The sequence below is a fragment of the Chiroxiphia lanceolata genome, chromosome 3 (genome assembly GCF_009829145.1).
Source record: "Chiroxiphia lanceolata isolate bChiLan1 chromosome 3, bChiLan1.pri, whole genome shotgun sequence".
Lineage (NCBI taxonomy): Eukaryota > Metazoa > Chordata > Aves > Passeriformes > Pipridae > Chiroxiphia > Chiroxiphia lanceolata.
Window position 1 is genome coordinate 61,250,356 of NC_045639.1, and position 19,094 is coordinate 61,269,449.

The 19,094-nt window shown below is 36.0% G+C and overlaps 1 protein-coding gene across 2 annotated transcripts in view; it reads right to left on the minus strand.

The window, feature by feature from the left end:
- Nucleotides 1-19,094, minus strand: part of LAMA2 (laminin subunit alpha 2) — a 359,058-nt gene that overhangs the window by 45,187 nt on the left and 294,777 nt on the right. For both annotated transcript variants that reach the window (XM_032682503.1, XM_032682504.1), the window contains exons 43-48: nt 11,616-11,732; nt 7,161-7,343; nt 5,866-5,871; nt 4,658-4,812; nt 2,922-3,065; nt 1,886-2,019 (exon numbers count right to left, since the gene is read on the minus strand). In XM_032682503.1, coding sequence (XP_032538394.1) covers nt 1,886-2,019; nt 2,922-3,065; nt 4,658-4,812; nt 5,866-5,871; nt 7,161-7,343; nt 11,616-11,732 — 739 coding nt within the window. The remainder of the gene's footprint in view (nt 1-1,885; nt 2,020-2,921; nt 3,066-4,657; nt 4,813-5,865; nt 5,872-7,160; nt 7,344-11,615; nt 11,733-19,094) is intronic.

The window sequence follows — 19,094 nt, forward strand, 5'->3', positions numbered from 1 at the left end:
AGCCTTAAATAACTGGAAATTTTGGTGCAGGCATCAACTGAACTCCTCTGAACATTACTGAACAGTCAGATTTTTCATATTTAGATTTCATTCAGAATGCTGAGTGACCTTAAGAATTTCCCAACTTCTGTGCCACCACATCTCTTTTTTGTTTAAGTCCCTTTGGGATCCTTGATTGAGAACTCCTATCAACCCATGGTGAGTTTAACACCATATCATTATTATTGTTAATGCTTGCCACCACTGAAAACTATGGCAAAATTCAGCAAGGCCAAAATTTCATCTTATGTCCACATTCTAAACACATGCCCTGCTCCGGCTGTTCAGGTGGTTATGTCAGGCTGAAAAAGTCTGTGGCTGGAACTGAGCAGAAATTAAGAGAAAATGTGTGAGGCAAAGAAATGAGTAAAACTCTTCAACAGCTTATGAAGGAAGTTAGAGAAAAGCTATCAAATGGACTAAAATATTCGAAGTTGAAGACTCTTCTGTAGGGTACATTTTTTGAAGTCTGCCTTAAGAATGCAAAATCAGTTCCAAGCTCCTCATCTTAATCCCACAAATCCAACTAATGCCTCTGCAGTGTAATTCTCCCAAACACTGCTATGTACTTTTGATTTGTGCAGCTGTAATCGTTCTAAATAGCTGATCCAGCACTTTATTCAAAACTAATGGCAAGCACACCCTATATATCCGGAACAACCAGCTAATAGGTAATGGGCTTTTGTAGGATGCGTGAATTTTATACCATGTCCTGGCTCCATATTCTGCTGAAGCAGCTTTCTTGTAAATGAAAGCCTGGCATTACTGTGTCATGAAGCTGCTTTAGTATGCATAATATGAACTGGTGAAGATTTCAACAATTCGTATTGTACCCCAGTTTGTATTTTCCTATTCATTAAGCCAGCTTCTGGAGATGGTGCCATAATTTTATTTAATTCTCTGCTCGGAATGCCTGATTTCTGTGGTTTCACTAAATTATTTAAACTGGATGCCATTTCCTCCTCTAAGAGCTATGCATGTAACCAAAATTAGAGTGCTTTGTTTTCTTTCTCCTTCATTCTCTCATTTTCTGACTATATTGTCTGTGCTATGCTTAGTACTCTGTGAAATTAACTGTAATGATGCAGGAGAAATTACTCAGCTTTCTATCAAATTACAATACAGATGATGTTATCTAAATTAGTGAGATCTGTTTAAGATAAAGTTATGCAATCCTTATGCTGTAATTACTACACCATATGTCATATGTTTGGTATTTGAGTGGAAAATATAAGCTTCAGGTAACAAATCTGGAACCTGAATACTTATGTATCTATATTTCTAAAGTTCAAAAGCATTAAACAATGGATCTCAAACTACAAAATGTATTTTAACTTTCCAGAATATTTCCTCCTTTAATTTTCATAAACTCTATCTGTTTTAAATATCTCCAGTTTGATAAGACATTTTGCCTATGGAAACAGCATTTTGAGTTGAGAATCAAGATACTGCTGTATGACAGACCACTCATTTGCAGTACTGTCTCAAGACCAGAAATTCAGAAAAGATGCTCCTCTTTAAAACTCAAGGAGAAAAGCACAGTAGTTATCCATTTGAGTGCCAAAACCTGTAACTGATTTTAAAAGGAAGCTAGTTGAAGAAGAGAATTGATAGAGTGACAGGTAAATAGAAGGGAATATAATCAGTCATAGATTGTTGATGCTAGAGGGGAACTATATAATTAAAATGAGTTCTTGACACAGAACAATTCACATTTCAAAAGTAATTGTAGTGTATACACTTTTGGTACTAGTGGATGTAGGTTCAAAAGCTTTCATTAAACCAAACTAGAATTTCTCATATTAGCCATTTTTTCTAAAATCTTGGAAATGAAATATATACTTACCTGGAGGCTTCAATCCGGTACCAAAACCCATCATCAATCGTCAAATCTGGATACTCAACTCGTCCAACTCCAGATCCTACATCCCACAGGAAGCTCACCTTGCCTTTGCGCATTTCTATGGCCAAGAAGTCAGTCTACATGTAAAATACGAAAAGCAATCTCATACTTTAATTAAGGAAGTTTTCCAGAAACCTTCACATTTCAGGTCTAATGAGGCATGAGAAGCCCAGATAGATATAGACACTAGAGTATGAACATTAATTCTCACAGTGATCTAAAATGACTCTCTTTTTCCTCCTTTCATTGGTTCAAACAAGGAATCTTAAGCCAAACATGGCAAATGATTTCTCTCAGTGATGAGAGAAGTGAGTAAATGACTGCCAGACTTATATAAATGTTAATATTTTAGCCCTTGAGAGAGGTATTAAACTCGGAAAAATATTGTTGAAATATCCCCTGGATGGCAGAAGGATGTTGGGATACACGATGACATCTAGCCTTTTCATTTTGTATTAGGTAAATAAAATACATAGTTTAAAATGTTGGTAATAGAATACCTTTTCCACTTACTGAATTATTTTTGGTTATTCTAGAAGTTTACCTCCTACAGGCCGCATGGGAAACTGAATCAGTCACCATTGCTATGCTTGAAATTGTAGTCTTGACTTAAAATGACAATAAATAGAAGCTTTGACAGATGCAATGTGATTAGCTACATCGTTCCCAAGGGAAAATGCACAACCAACTCCAAAATTACTCTAGTTACACCAAGAATTTTAAAGCTCTAATGTAGTTCATGTACAAGCCTGCTATTTCATATTTAGTTAAAATAAAGACATATGTTAAAAATTTGCTGGTCATATACTAGAAGTTTCTATATTAATACCAAAGACAGTATATGTCTAGATTATCTTAGACCCTATACTACTGCCTTGAAGCCTCTGTGAGAAAAAAAAAGCCTTTCTCATCCTCTATATTTGTCAGTAGTCTGATCTGATCGAGCAACTCTGACATGAAAAGCAGGAGACAGACTCACAAACTTGGCACTTCCAAGGTAAAAAAGCAGATTGTCAGCAACTACAGTCTTCACATTGACAATGACGGTGTTGTACGTTCCCTTCTTTATTTCTGGTCTGTATGTGCGAATACAATTGCCTCCAGAGGACACGGACACTTTGATCTTCAAAAAAAAGCATAGCAGAAAGAATTCAGTTCACTGCTTACTATTCCAGAATTAACTATGGATGCTTCCAACTAATTATAAAAACATACTTTTTTTTCTTCACATTTTTTTGTTACATGTACCAAGGAGTTGCTTGGGTATGCAGAGGAGGTAGAAATGGAATTTTCTTTCTGGAATTGTTTATTAGAAGGAAATAAAAGCCTTTTCTGGCATTCAGATTTGAAAGAAAAAACTGTATAGACTAAAAATAGCTAGAAGATATAATGGTCTAATGCAAGCAGCAGTGGAATTCTAGCAGTACAGACAGTCTGTAAGTGGAATATACAGCAGGAAAATAAACAGCATTCCTAAAGGAGTCACAGTATATTGCTATTGGGTAGTCAGAATGATCTATTTTTCTCTTGTAATATCTTCGATTATGCCAGTTTAAGACACTTTTTCACTATTATTTTTAAACCAACAGTTGTGTCTATCACTGCTTTTACATAGTCCATAATGGAGTTGGCATTCATAACTAAGTTTTATTTTCACAGCTGAGTGACATATGCGTTTGGATACATGTACTAGTTTCCTCAGGCTCTGAGCACAGATAAAAACTCTTTACTGTTTGCTTTCATAATGCCAGCACAGACATAATGACAGTACAAGGGTATTTCAATCCCAGCTAGACATGTTTATGCATTAGAGGAAATGCACATAAGAGTATCATCTTATGCTTAGGGCAAACTTTGGTAAAAAGGAGATCCATTATAGGACCAAATTCACAATTTCCCTATCACAGAAATGCTGAGCAGTTAATTACTTCAAAGCCTTTAGTAAAACATACCATTACTGTAGCCTGTCTTTCTACTCTGTGCAAATTTCATCAAGTATATGGAATGCACTTCTTTCACAGTGTCCTAGTATTCTGTAGATTGCTTCTTTCCACTATTTTTCAACCATTTTTGAGGAAGATTTCTTAAGTACCATCTTCAAGATTTTTTTTCGTTTGTTATTTTGGTCACAAGCTGAATAACCTCACTATTAACCAGCTGATCCTCAAGTTGATAGCATTTCTGAGTCAGGGAAGTGGACTCCAAACTCCCTAAATGGACAAGAGTCCATTTTGAGTCCTCAACGCTGCTACTGGACAAAAAAAAATCAAAAATATGGGAAAAACAAATATACTCAGCAATTTCAATGAATTTGAGTTGGTGTCATTCTTGAGTAATATAAGTTCTATGAAATGAAATCTAGGGCTTAATATAATTGCTGAAACAAAAAAATACGGTTTTGTTTTCAAAAAAACCCAATTATATTGTGGCCTTTCTGTTGTACTATCATCTACAATACTTAAATAATAACCTTTTCAGATACATTCCTACAGATGTTATTAATTTAACAAGTGCAGGATTGAAATGAAGAAACAAGACACAGAATGAAAATCATCAGAATATTCTCTTTTTATCTGCGAAATTATACTCCATTATTTTCTCTCTTTACTCTGTTTAGAATTAGGAAGGGTTTACACTGTGGAAAAGAAATAAAAAAGTGGAAAATAAAATCCCATCAATACTCAAAAGGTCATTTTTTTGAGAAAGAGGACTTACCGAATTGGCTTGCTTCCGAGCTTGGTTTATCAGCTCTTTTATTTGAGAAATGTTTTTCCCTAAGTTATCCTGAAGTTCTTTGATTGGCTTGATTTTATCTAACAGGCGATCTGCTTCCTTTTCTAGGGTTTTAATACTGGAATCTGCATCAGCAACTTCATAAGAGAGAACAAGGCAGAGTTTTAGAGAATAGTGGCAGAGACTAATTAGACATTGCAAAAATAAAATCCAAGAAAATTCGGCATACACAATGAGGTACACACAGACCAGGAAGCTACTTGAACAGAATAAGATAATTTCAGAATATTTAGAATCAAGTTAAAACAGCAAAAGTAGCAAAACCATGGGTTAAAGCAGGATTTTGAAGACGTAACTATGCTTCAGGTCAGGATGATACTAATGGAAAACATTTCCTGTAGTGAAATACATTTATGAATGAAATATTTGCTTTCCTCTTTTTTTTAAACTCAAATTTTGAAGAAAAATGCTAGATTAATAAAAACTGGTTAGTTTCCATTAGTAATTTCTGAAACAGTGTTAAAATTAATTTGAAATTAATTCTTGAACTAATTATAATGGGTACAAATAGAAAAAGCTTTATTCTGGTTACAAGTTTAAGATTCTGTATGTGTACTGAAAGCAGATTTAAACACAGTGGCAGTAAACTGCAGATGTTCTTTTTTTCAGGTGCACTTAATTATTTTACATGGATATTTTTGCCTCTTTTTTCTTTAAGCTTCAAATTACTTTTTTGCCTCTCAACACAAAGCTAGTGAATAATGCCTTCTTTTTGACAATTCATCAGCAGATCTAAGTATTACATTTGGCTAGAATGAGGGTGTGGGCTTTTGTGGATGACATCGAAAGGGACAAACACACATTTACCGAAGGAATGTATAGTACATGAAAATAATAGTAATAGTAATAAAAATAATGCTTAGATAAAGCAGAAATTATTGCATATCTAGTTTTTGGATCATCACCCAAACACTCATACCAAACCTTCAAGATGCTTCTTAAGGTTTCATGTAAGGTAAACTAGCTGCCAAGTAAGTCACTTTATCTCAAAGTTTTCAAAAAGTGACTATTTAGCTATTTCAATGAATGTGAAACATAGAGCACCATGCAGAAGCTTTGGTGGTAAGCAGTGAATCATCGTTTACTGGAAAATGCACACTAAAAACTGCAAGTAAGAAAAACGTACGTACAGATTTCTGCAGGCAAGATATGGAGATAAAGAAAAGAGAAAAAACAGAAGAGAATGTAAGAGAACATTTTGAAGATCTAAACAGACATGTAAAGTAAAACAAGGGACAAGATGAGTCTATAAAAAACTTTTTACCGTTTGTACTCTGCACATCTACAAAATGAGAATTCAGGGCCTGAATTTTGACATAGAAGAGAGGCTATGTCTACTTCAGCATGTAGTCATGAGTGCCAACATATTCACTTTATACATCTGGAATGGTTTACTCCATATTAGTTTAATCTCATTCTGTAATCTGAGTATCCGTTAACAATTGAAGAATGGTAGAAGTGTACTTCTGGAGAACATCTTCCAGTTAAGCTTTATCTGACATCAAACAGTTTGCAAGTGTTAAGACTACTGTTCAATGCAAACAAAATAATGGTGACTGGGGACAATCAGGACATTGTACAGCATCAATTGGAAGAGGATATTTGTCCATAGAATGAGAATGAAAACCTCCTAAATTGTATGTTTTTAGGTGCCCAGATTCATCAAGCTGACAACAAGCTGGGGAGCCCAGGGTAGCTAAGAAATTAGTCCTTCTGTAATTTTCTAAAGACACACTGGTTTTGTGGTCAGTCCTGATTGTATACTCTGTAGGATAGGGTCTAACAATCTATCATAAAATGTGTTGTAATTTAGAATTAATCTGTTATCCATCATAACCAAAGTGAAAATGCTAAAGCAATTGCCACATTTGATAACAGAAACCATGGTGGGGAAAAAAAAAAAAACAGACAAAAGCCCATTCCCAGAATCTCCTTTCTTTCTTTCTTCTTAAGCATCTTCCGTGCTCTACCAAAAATAGTAATGTATAAGAAAGAAGTCATGCATTTCTCCAAGGACTGATTATCTGATTGACTGAAGACAGGTACAGTGTGGGCTATTTTGCTTGAGTCAAGTGGTGAATTGCTAGTCAGAATCTTTGATTATTCACCTCCTAAATACTTTAAAAAGTAGTCTGTGGAACAAATCTATCCATTACATTTTCATCGTGCTGACATGAGCTTTTCTTTCAACTACTAGCATTAAGATTTAAAATTCTTTTCACAGAATCACAGAATTGTTAGAGTTTGTCCTTTTTCATATATAAGAAGTCCAGAAAATAGAAGTGATAGAGATTCCTTTTATCCCAGCATACTGTAGAATGCTATATGAGTGCAATTCTGGAGTGTCTCTGTTTCATTTTGAGATATGAAATGAAAACCACAAACTGAAAAAACCCCACCACTAAACAACCCCAAAAGATCTTACTGTTCTTGATAGGATCCTTCACAACAGCATTTGTTTTGGCCACATCATCTGTAAGTTTACTGTAGTTGTTTTTCAAGCCCAGGAGATTCTGATTGAGGTCTTTAATTTGGGCCAGGATGTCATTTGCAGTACTGTTGGCTTGTCTTGCTTTGTCCTTGGCTGCCTGTACCTTTATAGCTGTATCTGTAGGTAGAAAAGGATAATGAAGTGATAAGTACAGAAGTTTCTTCCACACATCTTAAGAATAAACTTGGGTAAAAGTTCTACTGTGTTATGTAGTTAAACACAGTTAAACTGTGTTATATAGTTCTTTGAGACTTCCTATTTCACACATAGCAAGACATTATTACTTGTAAGTTTCGACTGCAGAATCTGGCCCTTTATATTTTTTTGGGACATCAAATGCATGTGAAGAAGAAAAAAGGCTCCAGCCCCATTTGTATGCAAAGGACAAATAATTTTCAGCGAGTAAAATTGTATGCAATTTTTGTTGTTGCTGTTGACTCATTGGTTAACCTCTGATCAAGAGTCAGATATAATATTTGATATTTAGAAATAGGAGTTTCAATCTTCTGATGTACAGAGCACAGAAATCTAACTCCATGACAAATATTTTTGTGAATCAGAGGACCAAGGATCCATTGCCCTAGTTAATGACATACATCCATAGACATCATGGGTGACCTTGAGCAAAGCAATTAGTCTAATACTGCCCCACCTCTCTGCCTGAAAAATGGAAACCAGTGTTCTGTCTTTGGGGTGAAAACATTCAAGTTGAATGGTTTTGATTCTGCCATTGATAAATGATAAAACAGACAGCTAAATATTCAAGTAGGTACTTATTCAGATCCTGTGTAAACTGGATTGCTTTAAAACTTATCATGCAGCTCAGGTGCTGTTGTCAGGCTGGGAATACTGCACATGATGAGCCAGTAGCACAGACTGTTTTTGGCTAGGGAGGACCGATTTTCTAAATTCCCATAGATGTGAGGAAGTGAGCAGGTAGAAAATGTGGTGGACACTCCAGCTTGCAAGGGAACTGATGTGAACTCCCACCCTATTACCACACCACAGTGGAGTCATGGAACCCGCAGGAACCTGTTTTGCCACGTGCTTTCTGTGAAACTGTTCTTGGTGTTGGTTTCCCATTACGCTCTCCAAGGTATTCTCTTGTTCCTTAGTCATATAAAAATTTCAGTGTGCAGCTCAGAAGTTTGGACAACTCTGAAACAACCATGTAGAGATAGTGCCACTTATATTGACTTGGGCTTCCTGTGGTAGTCTGTGAAGTCAATGCTGTATTGAAGTAGTGGGGAAGGCACAGGATGTTGTGATATCACTCAATTTCCAAGAGAGCTGATAAGAGTTAGTTTATACAAACATTTGCTTGAAACAGATTGCACATTCCTGATTCTGTGACTGTTGAAGACATGGGAAACACAGATATTTTCTCCATTTCAATGGATCAACAGCATAGGTTTCCAGATGGTCTCCTAGGCAGGTGATTCTCCTTCTGTGGAACATCTGATGCAATCAAACCTGGGGAGCATATAATGCTTCTGTATGCTATAGAGAATTGGTGGGTTTGTCCTGCATGCTGGAGAGTTATTTGAGCCTTTTTACTTTTTTTGAGTAAAGATATTATACCTGCGCTCCAAACAACTCAACCATTATTTCTGAAGTTTTGGCTCTGAAAAGCCTCCCAAATACAACAGCACGTAAGAAATACAACTGAACTTTTCATAAACCATTGTCATTATCAGTCCTGCCAAGCGAAAGAAAAGAGAGCTCTAATTGTCTTTTCTCACTTCTTTTTTTCAGTATATTTAAGTAATTCCTTCTGGTATCACTATTAGAGGTCATACACCTTTCTGGCTGACTGAAAGTTGGAATTACTGTGTCACTTCCCCCATTGGTGACACAAACTATTTTCAACCACCCTTTAAATTATGCCATCCCTGCACTTATTGGTCCTTGTCCCACATGCAATCTGCCTGCCTATCCCATTCTGAATCTTTCTGCTTTTATTGGACTATCAGTGTAGCATGGACACAAGAATTATCAGTTTAGGCTGTTCTCTGGTTTCTTGAATTCTTGAACAAGATATCACAGGCTCATTTCTTCTCCCTTCTTCATTGATTATTGTTCTGTTGGACAACTAATTTACTGCATTTTTTTATCCATGCCATTTATTTGCTCTGAATTTCATTCTTAATACACATCAGCTTGTTTTAATGAGTGTCCTTGTCCCAAGAACAGGCACCCTGTAACTCTAATCTGCCAAGAGTTTAATGCATTGCTAATAATTGCATATTTCATATTTATTTTACATGTTCCATATTTAGTAATCTGTGTCCTAAGGTTAACAGGCCTTAGACATCCATTTTGTTTGACAGAGACATCTATCTGTGCACAAGAAGACAAACACTCATGTCAATATCTGTGACCAAAACCCAAGAAATGGTATACTATGAGGACAAAATATTAAACAATTTATTTTGTGAATGACTGATTCAAAGGATTACTAAATCCAAACCAAAACTTTTCAGTTAGTTGGAATCTTAAAGTCACAAAAATGTACAACATTAATAGTAAATTGTTTTTCATGCCAAGATTTTACTTGCAGTCTGAACCTTCTAGACCATCAGAAACCAGATAGAACATAGATTTTCCATAGACACTTTCCTTAAGGCGTAACTTCAGTTTATAAAGTATTCCTTGGAGAGAAAAATCATAGCAGAATACATTGATAAAAATCTTTTTATTTTCTAAAACATTCATTTTATCATTCACTGTCCATTATAATGAAACTGCTGTAACTCCCTGTCTCTTGCTATCACAATACAATGTAGCTAACATCTAAGGACTTTGGAATTTTAATGAATATTACATTTTTTTGGAAAAAAATGTCTATATGGAATGAAAAATGTGCATATGTGAGAGACTGAAATATTAACAGTTAATGACTCAAAAAATTGGGCACTGGCAAAAGCAGCAGGTGCTTTGCTGAGACCAGATTTGCAGCCTGCAAATGAAGAGGAGGAGGATGGTTTTTGAGCGCCTGGGGTGAAACCTCTGACTTGCATAAGAACAGCCCATGTGCAGTGAGGGCACACACCCATCACTGGAAGATCATCAACAAACCAATCTTTGTTTAGCCAGAGGCTGTTTCTTGTGCCAGATAAGGGAAAAGGCCAATAAGAGGCAGATCCCTCAAGACAGGGATAATGCTTTTTATCATGCCAATGTCCTCCTTACACAGGCAAAGGCATAAAACTCCCCCTCCCCAGGATATGTATCAGGACATTCACATGCAGGCCAGAAGGTACTCATCCCTTCTGATAAGGCATAACTGGCTCACCTACAGGTGAGAGGGCAGCTGTCATATTATAAACCATCAAAGACCCCAGACTCATTTCTGGGGCCTTCCACCAGAGGACCACACATGATCCACAGTGTTGCATCAAACACAGTAAAACTCCCCCCCTGGGTATTCCCACCTGGGTATTCCCACCTGAACCTGAGTGTATATTAACCCCTTGAACTTTATGTTGTGTGGGGCTTCCTTGACCCCAGATGGATCAAGGCTGCAACCATCACTTTGGCTAACAGACATCTAAATTGCAAGGACCTAGTCTCCTGCTGAATCCACTGGTGGTGATATCTTTCCTCTTTGCTGGACCTACTCTTAGCTTTTCTTTATCTCTTTTCCTTATTTATTTTCTCCAGTGATATTTTTATACTTTTATATTGTTATATTTCTATAATTAATAGCCAAAAGGATGGCATACCTCCTTTCCATTGCAACTAAATTGTTCTAAAATAAACCTGCCATATATATGTATATACCAACACTGGTCACTCAGTCTCAGTTACCCTGGCTTCAGGGGTGGGTTGTAACACAACAGCACTTCAGAGTCCATTGAGGAAAATTTGTTCCAGTCATAAGCATTTCAGAGCTAAAAAAGATATGCAACACCAAACAGTGACTGGAAACATTGAGAGTGTGGTAGAAAGGTAAGACAAAATCCAGAAAATTTCACTCTGCTTTTTCTGTAAAGTCAGTAAGTCCTATGCTTCTTTGGTTAAATTACACTGGTGAAATTATAATGGTTCATTAAACAGTAGTTTCATAAAAAGACTTTTCACATATAAACAAAAGACTGTTTTTCTCAGAGTGTATACCATATCCTGCTATCATAATTATTTTCCTTCAGAAAAAACCTTCTTCAAACTGTAGAGCATGATACCTTTTACCATTCAAACTGATACCACGTAACTTTTCTGTTCAGTTTTCTCTCTCACATTGCTCATCTTCATCTTACAACAACAGCCAATGGTTAAAGTAGACATAGTGTGGACACAGGCAAAGACTGATGAGATGGATGTTAAGTGATGGAAAAAGAAACAAAAGAACAGAGATGAGTCAAATGTTGCAACATTTTTCCAACTTACCATTAGGAATGGCTGACAGCTTTCCTAAAGTTTCATTCAAAGCTCTCAGGAGATTGGAATTCTTCTCATCAGCATCTTTCAGCCTGTTCTGCATGCTGTCCAGATCATCCCCATTTTCTATAAAAAGTCCATATGATACAGAAGCTTTAACTCTTTGATTCCACTACCCTTTCTTTGCACAAAACTTAAAATGCACAATAACAAGCAAGCCATTTTTCATTAAGATATTATACGGTGTAAATAAGGAAGTCCAGTAGAACTTGTTGTAGTGTTCACTGATCATCTGATATTTAAATGTTTCAATTCCTTGTACTGTTGTATATTTATCATGAGTTTTTCCAAGGCGTGCAGAGGAAAGAACTACAATCACAGATGTTATGATTTAGACAAATTCACATAATGATGGATTCAACAACTGTGATGTTAGTCACAGTTTTGATTCCTAGATTGAGCCTTCTTAAGCTGGTTGTCTAAGTTGAATGAGTTGAATGTAGTGTGAAAGAGGCAAGCATGATTAGGTCAGCTAGCTGTTGTAATTTGGCCACAGCCTAGTCCTCCTGGATTTTCTCAAAGATAACAAGTGTTGACATAACATCCAAGGAAAACACAAGATCACCCTGGCACTGATCATCAATACAAGAAGAACACACTAACAATAGGTTATTATGAAACAAACATACTAAATTTTTAGGGGAAATGCCTGTCTAGTAAATAACATTCATAGCTAAGAATTTGTTCAAACTGAAGAACTAGTACAAATCAAAGGCACAGGTGTGTCATATTTGGCACATTATGTTTGAAACTGATGTTCTCCTTCACAAGGAAGTTCCTATTCTTCATCAGTTGCTCTGAATAAAAATCATGGAGGGTCTTTTGAACAGCATCCAGCATAGCAACAATTTTTCAAACTCTCAAAAATGAGCTTCCAGCTAAGCTTTATGGCTATTGAAACAGACATTATTCCAAAATTCATAAGTAAAGTTTGGCATAAAAAATGCTGGTTAGTGTTTAAACTACTGTAGTAGGGGGCATTTTTGATCATTTCTTCCTATCAGTACGAAATTATTCGAAACAGGTTATTTCCTGCCTTTAAAGGCATATCCTACTCAGAAGTAATTCAACATCACTGAGCTTGACAGCCAGAAGAGGAGAATAATTTGTAGAAAAGGAGTTCAGGATACAAACTATGACTGTGACCTTCAGATATGTGACAGGTTATTGAAAATAAACAACTACTTTTTAGATACTTATCCAAATAGATACTGGGGTAGGAAAATGTACTGGCGATTAGGTGAATTATAAGCATATGCTTGCCAAAACAAAAAGCATCTCTTTTTACTAAGGAACAATAATTAGGTGTATCATTGGTATTCCAACCCCGCCAACATCACCAGGGCTGTAACACTTTTGTGAGAGAAAAAACAGTACATTAAAATGAGGGACTGTAGTTCACATTCCAAAATTTCTAGAAAATCTAGTTTCTTAAAACTAGATGCACAAAAAGCAATTTGTAAAGAGAAAAATCAAACAAAATTTATATAGACTGTAAGAAATAATTTATTAAATTTTCCGAGGCTATAGCAAGGCTGAAGTAGCACATTGAATTTAAACAAGAATTATACTTTTTTCGTTAGATCTTTTGAAACATCATTCAGGAGAAAATCTGTCTGCATTATTTAAATTAAAGCAACATATGGGACTGCAGGAGTGCTTGGAGGTAGGCCTTCACTCCTGCAAAATGTCCTGCAGAGGAACAGGACAATTGTGTGAACTGTAAGAGGCACAGTTAACACTAGAATAAAGTTGGGAAGAATCATACAAATTATGAGATCACTCTTCTCCTCAAAAACACCTTTATTTTTAAATGACAGGTTTTGTCATGACTGCTAAACGAGGCTACCGGTAACGGGATATTGTTAAACCAGGATAAACTCATGATATTCTGATCTTGCATGCCCTGAGATTTTATCTGAGTTCATTTCTTGTTAAGTAATAATACTCACAAAACTGTTTTAATTTCCTCTATTTAATTCTGAAATTATGGTTTGCCTGATAATTTCTTGGTGTCTCTGGTGGGATTTTAGTGTTTATAAAGTGTGTCAATATTTCTGAGAAGTTTGATTCATTTATGCTCTAACTTTGTAGCATACTTTTAAATTATCTCTTTTTCTGCTCTTTACTCTGCCAGATCCAACATGCTAATTATCCCCCAGTTATATTTCTGAAGAATCATGTTTTCAGACTTCTGTTTTCAGCTTTGTAACCATAGCAGCAAACCAGAATTTAATGAGGGAAGTTTCCCTAGAACTCCTGAAATACCTGTTTAATTGTTTTTCTTTTAATTCCTCAAATACGTTTTAAGGGTATGGCTTTGGTTTTTTTCTTTTTTAATTACAATAATAAAGCCATAAATAAGTGTTCCTAGGGAGGCTCTTACACAAAGAGAAGTGAGGAGATGCTAGGTCCCATGTCAGCTTTTCAAGGAAATTGTTCATTTTGCACAGTGATATTAAGACGAGGTTTTATTCTGAAGTAACTTCTCATATTGTAATTCAGATGGCCTCTTCACTAAGCACTGAACTAATTTTCTGTATGAATCACAAACTGAACCACTTCACATCAGCTTTCCCCCATCCTTTTAGTATTAGCATTTATGAAAAATGCTGGAGCTATGATTTGAAGGCCTGAGATCCTCCAGTTAATCATCAGAGCTAGTCAAAATACAGGCAGCTTTTCCTAAGTTTTTTTTCTAAACTACAGAGCTTATCTGACTTGGAAGAGGTTAATAGGTCTGCACTGTCAGTTCACATTCAAGTATAGGTTGAGGAGTATCCTGAGAAATTTATCTCAATACTGTTTCCATTTGATTAGCTCTGCACAGAGACGGCACAGGATACCAATAAATGCACTGTTTATTGTTCAAATGAGCAAAACTAGTCATGCATTGCTGAAACTAAACTCTTAAGAGTAAGCAGAAACCTGAAGGACTTGGCATGTATGGGCCTTTAAATTTTCTGGATTGGTTAACATGAACAAAGATTTTAAATTCCTCTTTATATTAAACAGAGCATTACAGGATAAAGCATCATCCCTTTTTCCTCTGAGTGAATAAACTGAAGCAAGCCAAATGAAAAAAAAAAATACCTGCACGCATATATTTCATCTTAAGATGAACTTAAGAATTTAGTTACTTATTGTTTATAGGCAGTGATCTACTCTTACAAGGGACACGTTTTTACAAGTCTCTGCAGAGCACATACAAGGTGATACTGGTTAAGGACTGATGATGAGCCACCATCACAGTGGAACATATGTGGAAATATATATGTAGAAACATAGTGGAACATAGTCAAAACAGGCATCTTCCGATAGTATGGACCAATGCAGTTTTTCCATGTGAAACTGTCCAAAAGACATTACAAGACTATGCTACCAAATGCATGTACCCCAAAATCAGAATAAAGATGGAAATCTACCGAGTAGCAACACATGCAGCTGTTTTTATTTACTGGAAACAGCACAAATGAACTGACCATTACACACATCTTTGTTATCTTTGTATTACTTCTTCCAAATAGCATCCTTGCTTTCCACAGTCTCATCCTATAAAGATGAAGATGGGTCACAAGCTGATTTTTTTTCCCCTAAACCAAGCAAGACTTGGCATTAGAAACAAACAGGGGAAAGATATGCAACTACAGAAATGCAGCTAATGATGTTTAACTTTTTAAGAAGACTACTTTTAGCACTGACTGCAATAATTTGGCGAATGCAATATGCCAGGTCAGCAGAAATACAAAGCAGAGGAGAATACACAAACAAGGGATCTATCACCTTGTTATGTTGCCTATCAGCTGGAAAATGTTTTAGCTAAAAATATTCACGTGCTGTCAGACAAGACAAGTCCCCCTCAAGTTGTCAATTCTTCAGCAAAAGAAATGACTTGACAGCAATCTCTAGCTGATGAGGAGTTTATATATCTTACTTTCACTTTTCATTGATCAGTTTTGACAAAGTCTGTATACAGTCTCAAATCTATGCTGGGGCAAGTATATTTTTAAAACATTAAGTTCAAAATTATAAGAAAGAAAAATTGCTCCTGGCAAACTGAAAAATCCCTCAAGGCACAGAGAGAATGCAGCTAGCAGGCAGCAGGATTTACTCACTTGTAGCCAAAATTTCAAAACTCCTTCTTAGTCACAGTACTACAGAGTACTACATACAGATTTTGCTTCTTTGAATAACCAGGGCTATTCTTTCTAACTCCAAGCCCCACTGAGAGAGAAATTACTAAATCTCCATTTTAATAGCTTCTGTCAGAACATTTGCTTTGTAAGGACTGTTTCAGCAGTCTTTGGTGGTAATATAAAACATTTTCATGATTAACAGTGGTTTTATAACTCAGGTAATTGGCTACAAATCAGGAGAATGTCATAATGTAGGAAGAAAACAGTCTCACCTCTATCACAGCCTAGCCTGGAATTTTGGAGCATATATCAGTTGAGTGGCTTATAGGTCTTCATTACTTTAACTAATGTACTACCTGTAGTGCAGACAGAGAAATTTTAAACTAGTGATTACTTCTTTCTACCAAATCTTTATAGAGTGCCCATTAGCCATCCTGCACTTCCAGCTGAGACTCTGAACAGGGTGGCTTTATAGGAATTCTAAAAAAACATCTTACTATGCGTTTGACACTGAACTCTCACTTTCTATCGCGGGAACAGCAAGACATCCAGAAGGGATTATGTTCATAATACTAATAACATATGTTCTATGTTATTCACAATAATAATAATATCATCACTTTGAGCAAAAGCAGGGCGGGGAATAGAAATCTGTCATTGCATTTTATTCTTACACGTCTGTATTTTGGGCACGATGTTAACTGATCTCCACTGGTCAAACTGTGGAGCATGGCCATGTTTTATTAGATGCAAAAAGATGTACTGTTCAAGTTCAGAATGTTTGTCTTTATGAAGCCCTTTAAATCTAAGACATATCAGAGAGCATTAAGAAAGCTCCATCTCATTACCCTTCAGTTTGGGGCCAAGAACATAGACAAAGATCTAATATGTGCATTACAAGCACTGCTGCCTGCTTGCATTAGGTTTGCTTTATGCATCTTTAGACTCTTTAGACTTTTGCTTCTGAATTATGAAACTGTAATCAAATTCTCACTGGTAAAATGGGACAATAACATAAGTATTTCCAAAATTCTCTGAAGTAATGCCTGATTGAGGCTGTAATATATCTTGTCTCAGGGTTAAATTGAATGGTCTTGTGAACACATGGAATTCACATACATCCAAGTACAGACACTATTTTACTTTGTCCTTGAAAAGAGGGCACAGCGCTATGTGAAACACATGGTTACTCAATTATACGTGTCTGGGAAGCACATGGAGCTATGGACCCCACTTCGTGGTGTCCAGTCTGCTCAGAGGAATGCTGTGGAAGAGAAGAGGCAGCAGGGTAATTTTAGTGTTTTCTATAAACCAGCCATGGCAAACTGCAGCAGTTTGCATTCCAGAAAACACCCCTATTTTTCGTGCTTTAGCCATGTTACTGAAAATGCACATTGGCCTCTCCTCATATTATGTGATTTTCTATAACATATTTCCTGAAATATGTTCATCCAGCCCTAAATCTGTACTGAATCTGGCAGTAGAGAGTTGCAATAAAGAATACCCTAAATATACATCCAAGATTTACTAGTAGCTCAGACACATTTTTTTTCTCAGATCTGCTACAAGAAAATAATGATATTTTTCACTTTCAAACACTGTATGACAGTGAAATGCAATTAATGACCTTATGAAACATTATGTTTACTTGTTCCGCAGTTGGAAATCCTAGAGCTGCCAAAACTAAATGCAAGTGTAGTAATAGCCAAAAGCTGTATGGATCTCATCCCTTATGCTGGATGTTCTTCTTAATGTATATCCCAGCAGGCCAAGGAAAATTTTGTATGTAAAAACCTGAAAAATAGGCTGTATTATAAAAATCTGTCTTGTTTCTAATAAAACAGTATTTTAACTAAGCTAAGAGGACAGGGAAGCTTCAGGCATCATCTCTGTGACAAGTTTAAAACTCAACTTTGAATATTTACTGTGTACAATTTTTCTAGTTCTGATGCACGGAAAAAAACAACAAAAAAAACCCCCAAAACCCATCTTGATTTTCAGATCCTATGATGAGCAAAAAATATCACATCATAACTACTTTTTTTTTTTCTCATCTTTATTTCTTCCAAGTCCTAAATGTGCTTTCTCATATAGGTTTTCAAGTGCTATGCTTTTTCCTTGTGTCCTTGTGGTTAATTGCAGGTTAACCCTATTATAGATTCAGCCAATTGAATCAGAGTATACTATCTAGTATGAAAGATTTCTCCAAAAACTATAGTGACTGGACATAAGCTTCTCCAAATATACACACACCAAAATTTCAAATTACTAAAGGGAGGGGATTACAGTGCACTAACTTGAAACAAACCACAGAATTATCAACTTGAACTGATTCTGTCTGGACTCAGTGTTCAGATGAAAGACTTTCAAAGAATTTTATGGCGGACTCAGTTAACTGATTCTCCTCTCAGACTTTACTACATCAGTGGCACAACCATTGTATGCTCCTAAATTGCTACATGTAAAAAACCAAAATAATTAAAGCAGTAATATTTAACATTTTTCACAAAGGTAGATGTGAGAAACTTGATGTTGGCCTACTTGAAAGTGGATAATTGTATCATACTTATTTCCCCTCAGGTTTAGTCAAAATATTTTTTTTTCAATTCCTTCCTAAGAGTGCTGTGGAGAAAGAAGTATTGAGTACTGTTAAATAGATTCTTCATTAGTGCTACAATAGGTATTTTCTTAGAGGACCTATAAAATGATCTGTCTAGATAAAGACCCAAGGAATAAACTGCTTTTGGTTGCAACGATCAGAAGATCATTGAATCATAGGCTCTGAACAAATGGTTGTCCAAAGATCGTTTTTCTCCTTCTGATCAACAGCCATTCCTCACTGATGTTCATCTAAGCTGTTTTCAGAGATTTTCAAAGGCTGTATCTCCCTAATCTTCCCAGTAATCAATTTCAGTACTTCTGTATTTTAATTACAAAGAAGATTTTTCTAATATGTGATCTGCATCAGTGCATTTGAGATATGTTAGTCTCAACTTCTTTGGAAAAACCTTGACATAACTGAAGAATATTAAATCCCTTTGATTATTTGTCTTTTAGTCTTTAAATCTACATTATTTCAATCTTTCTCCTCATCTCTCTTCTGCTAAATCACCAATTAGTCTTCATGATGTCTTCAGGACGCTGAAAACCACCTCAGCCCCCATGAAGTTGGGTGCCAGTAACTCAAACACTAGGAGCCCTGAACAGAGTGGAAGGATTGTTTCATGTGTTTTGGAAAGTGTGCACCTATTTGTGCATTACTCTGTGACATCTGTCTTTTCCACCCTCACCC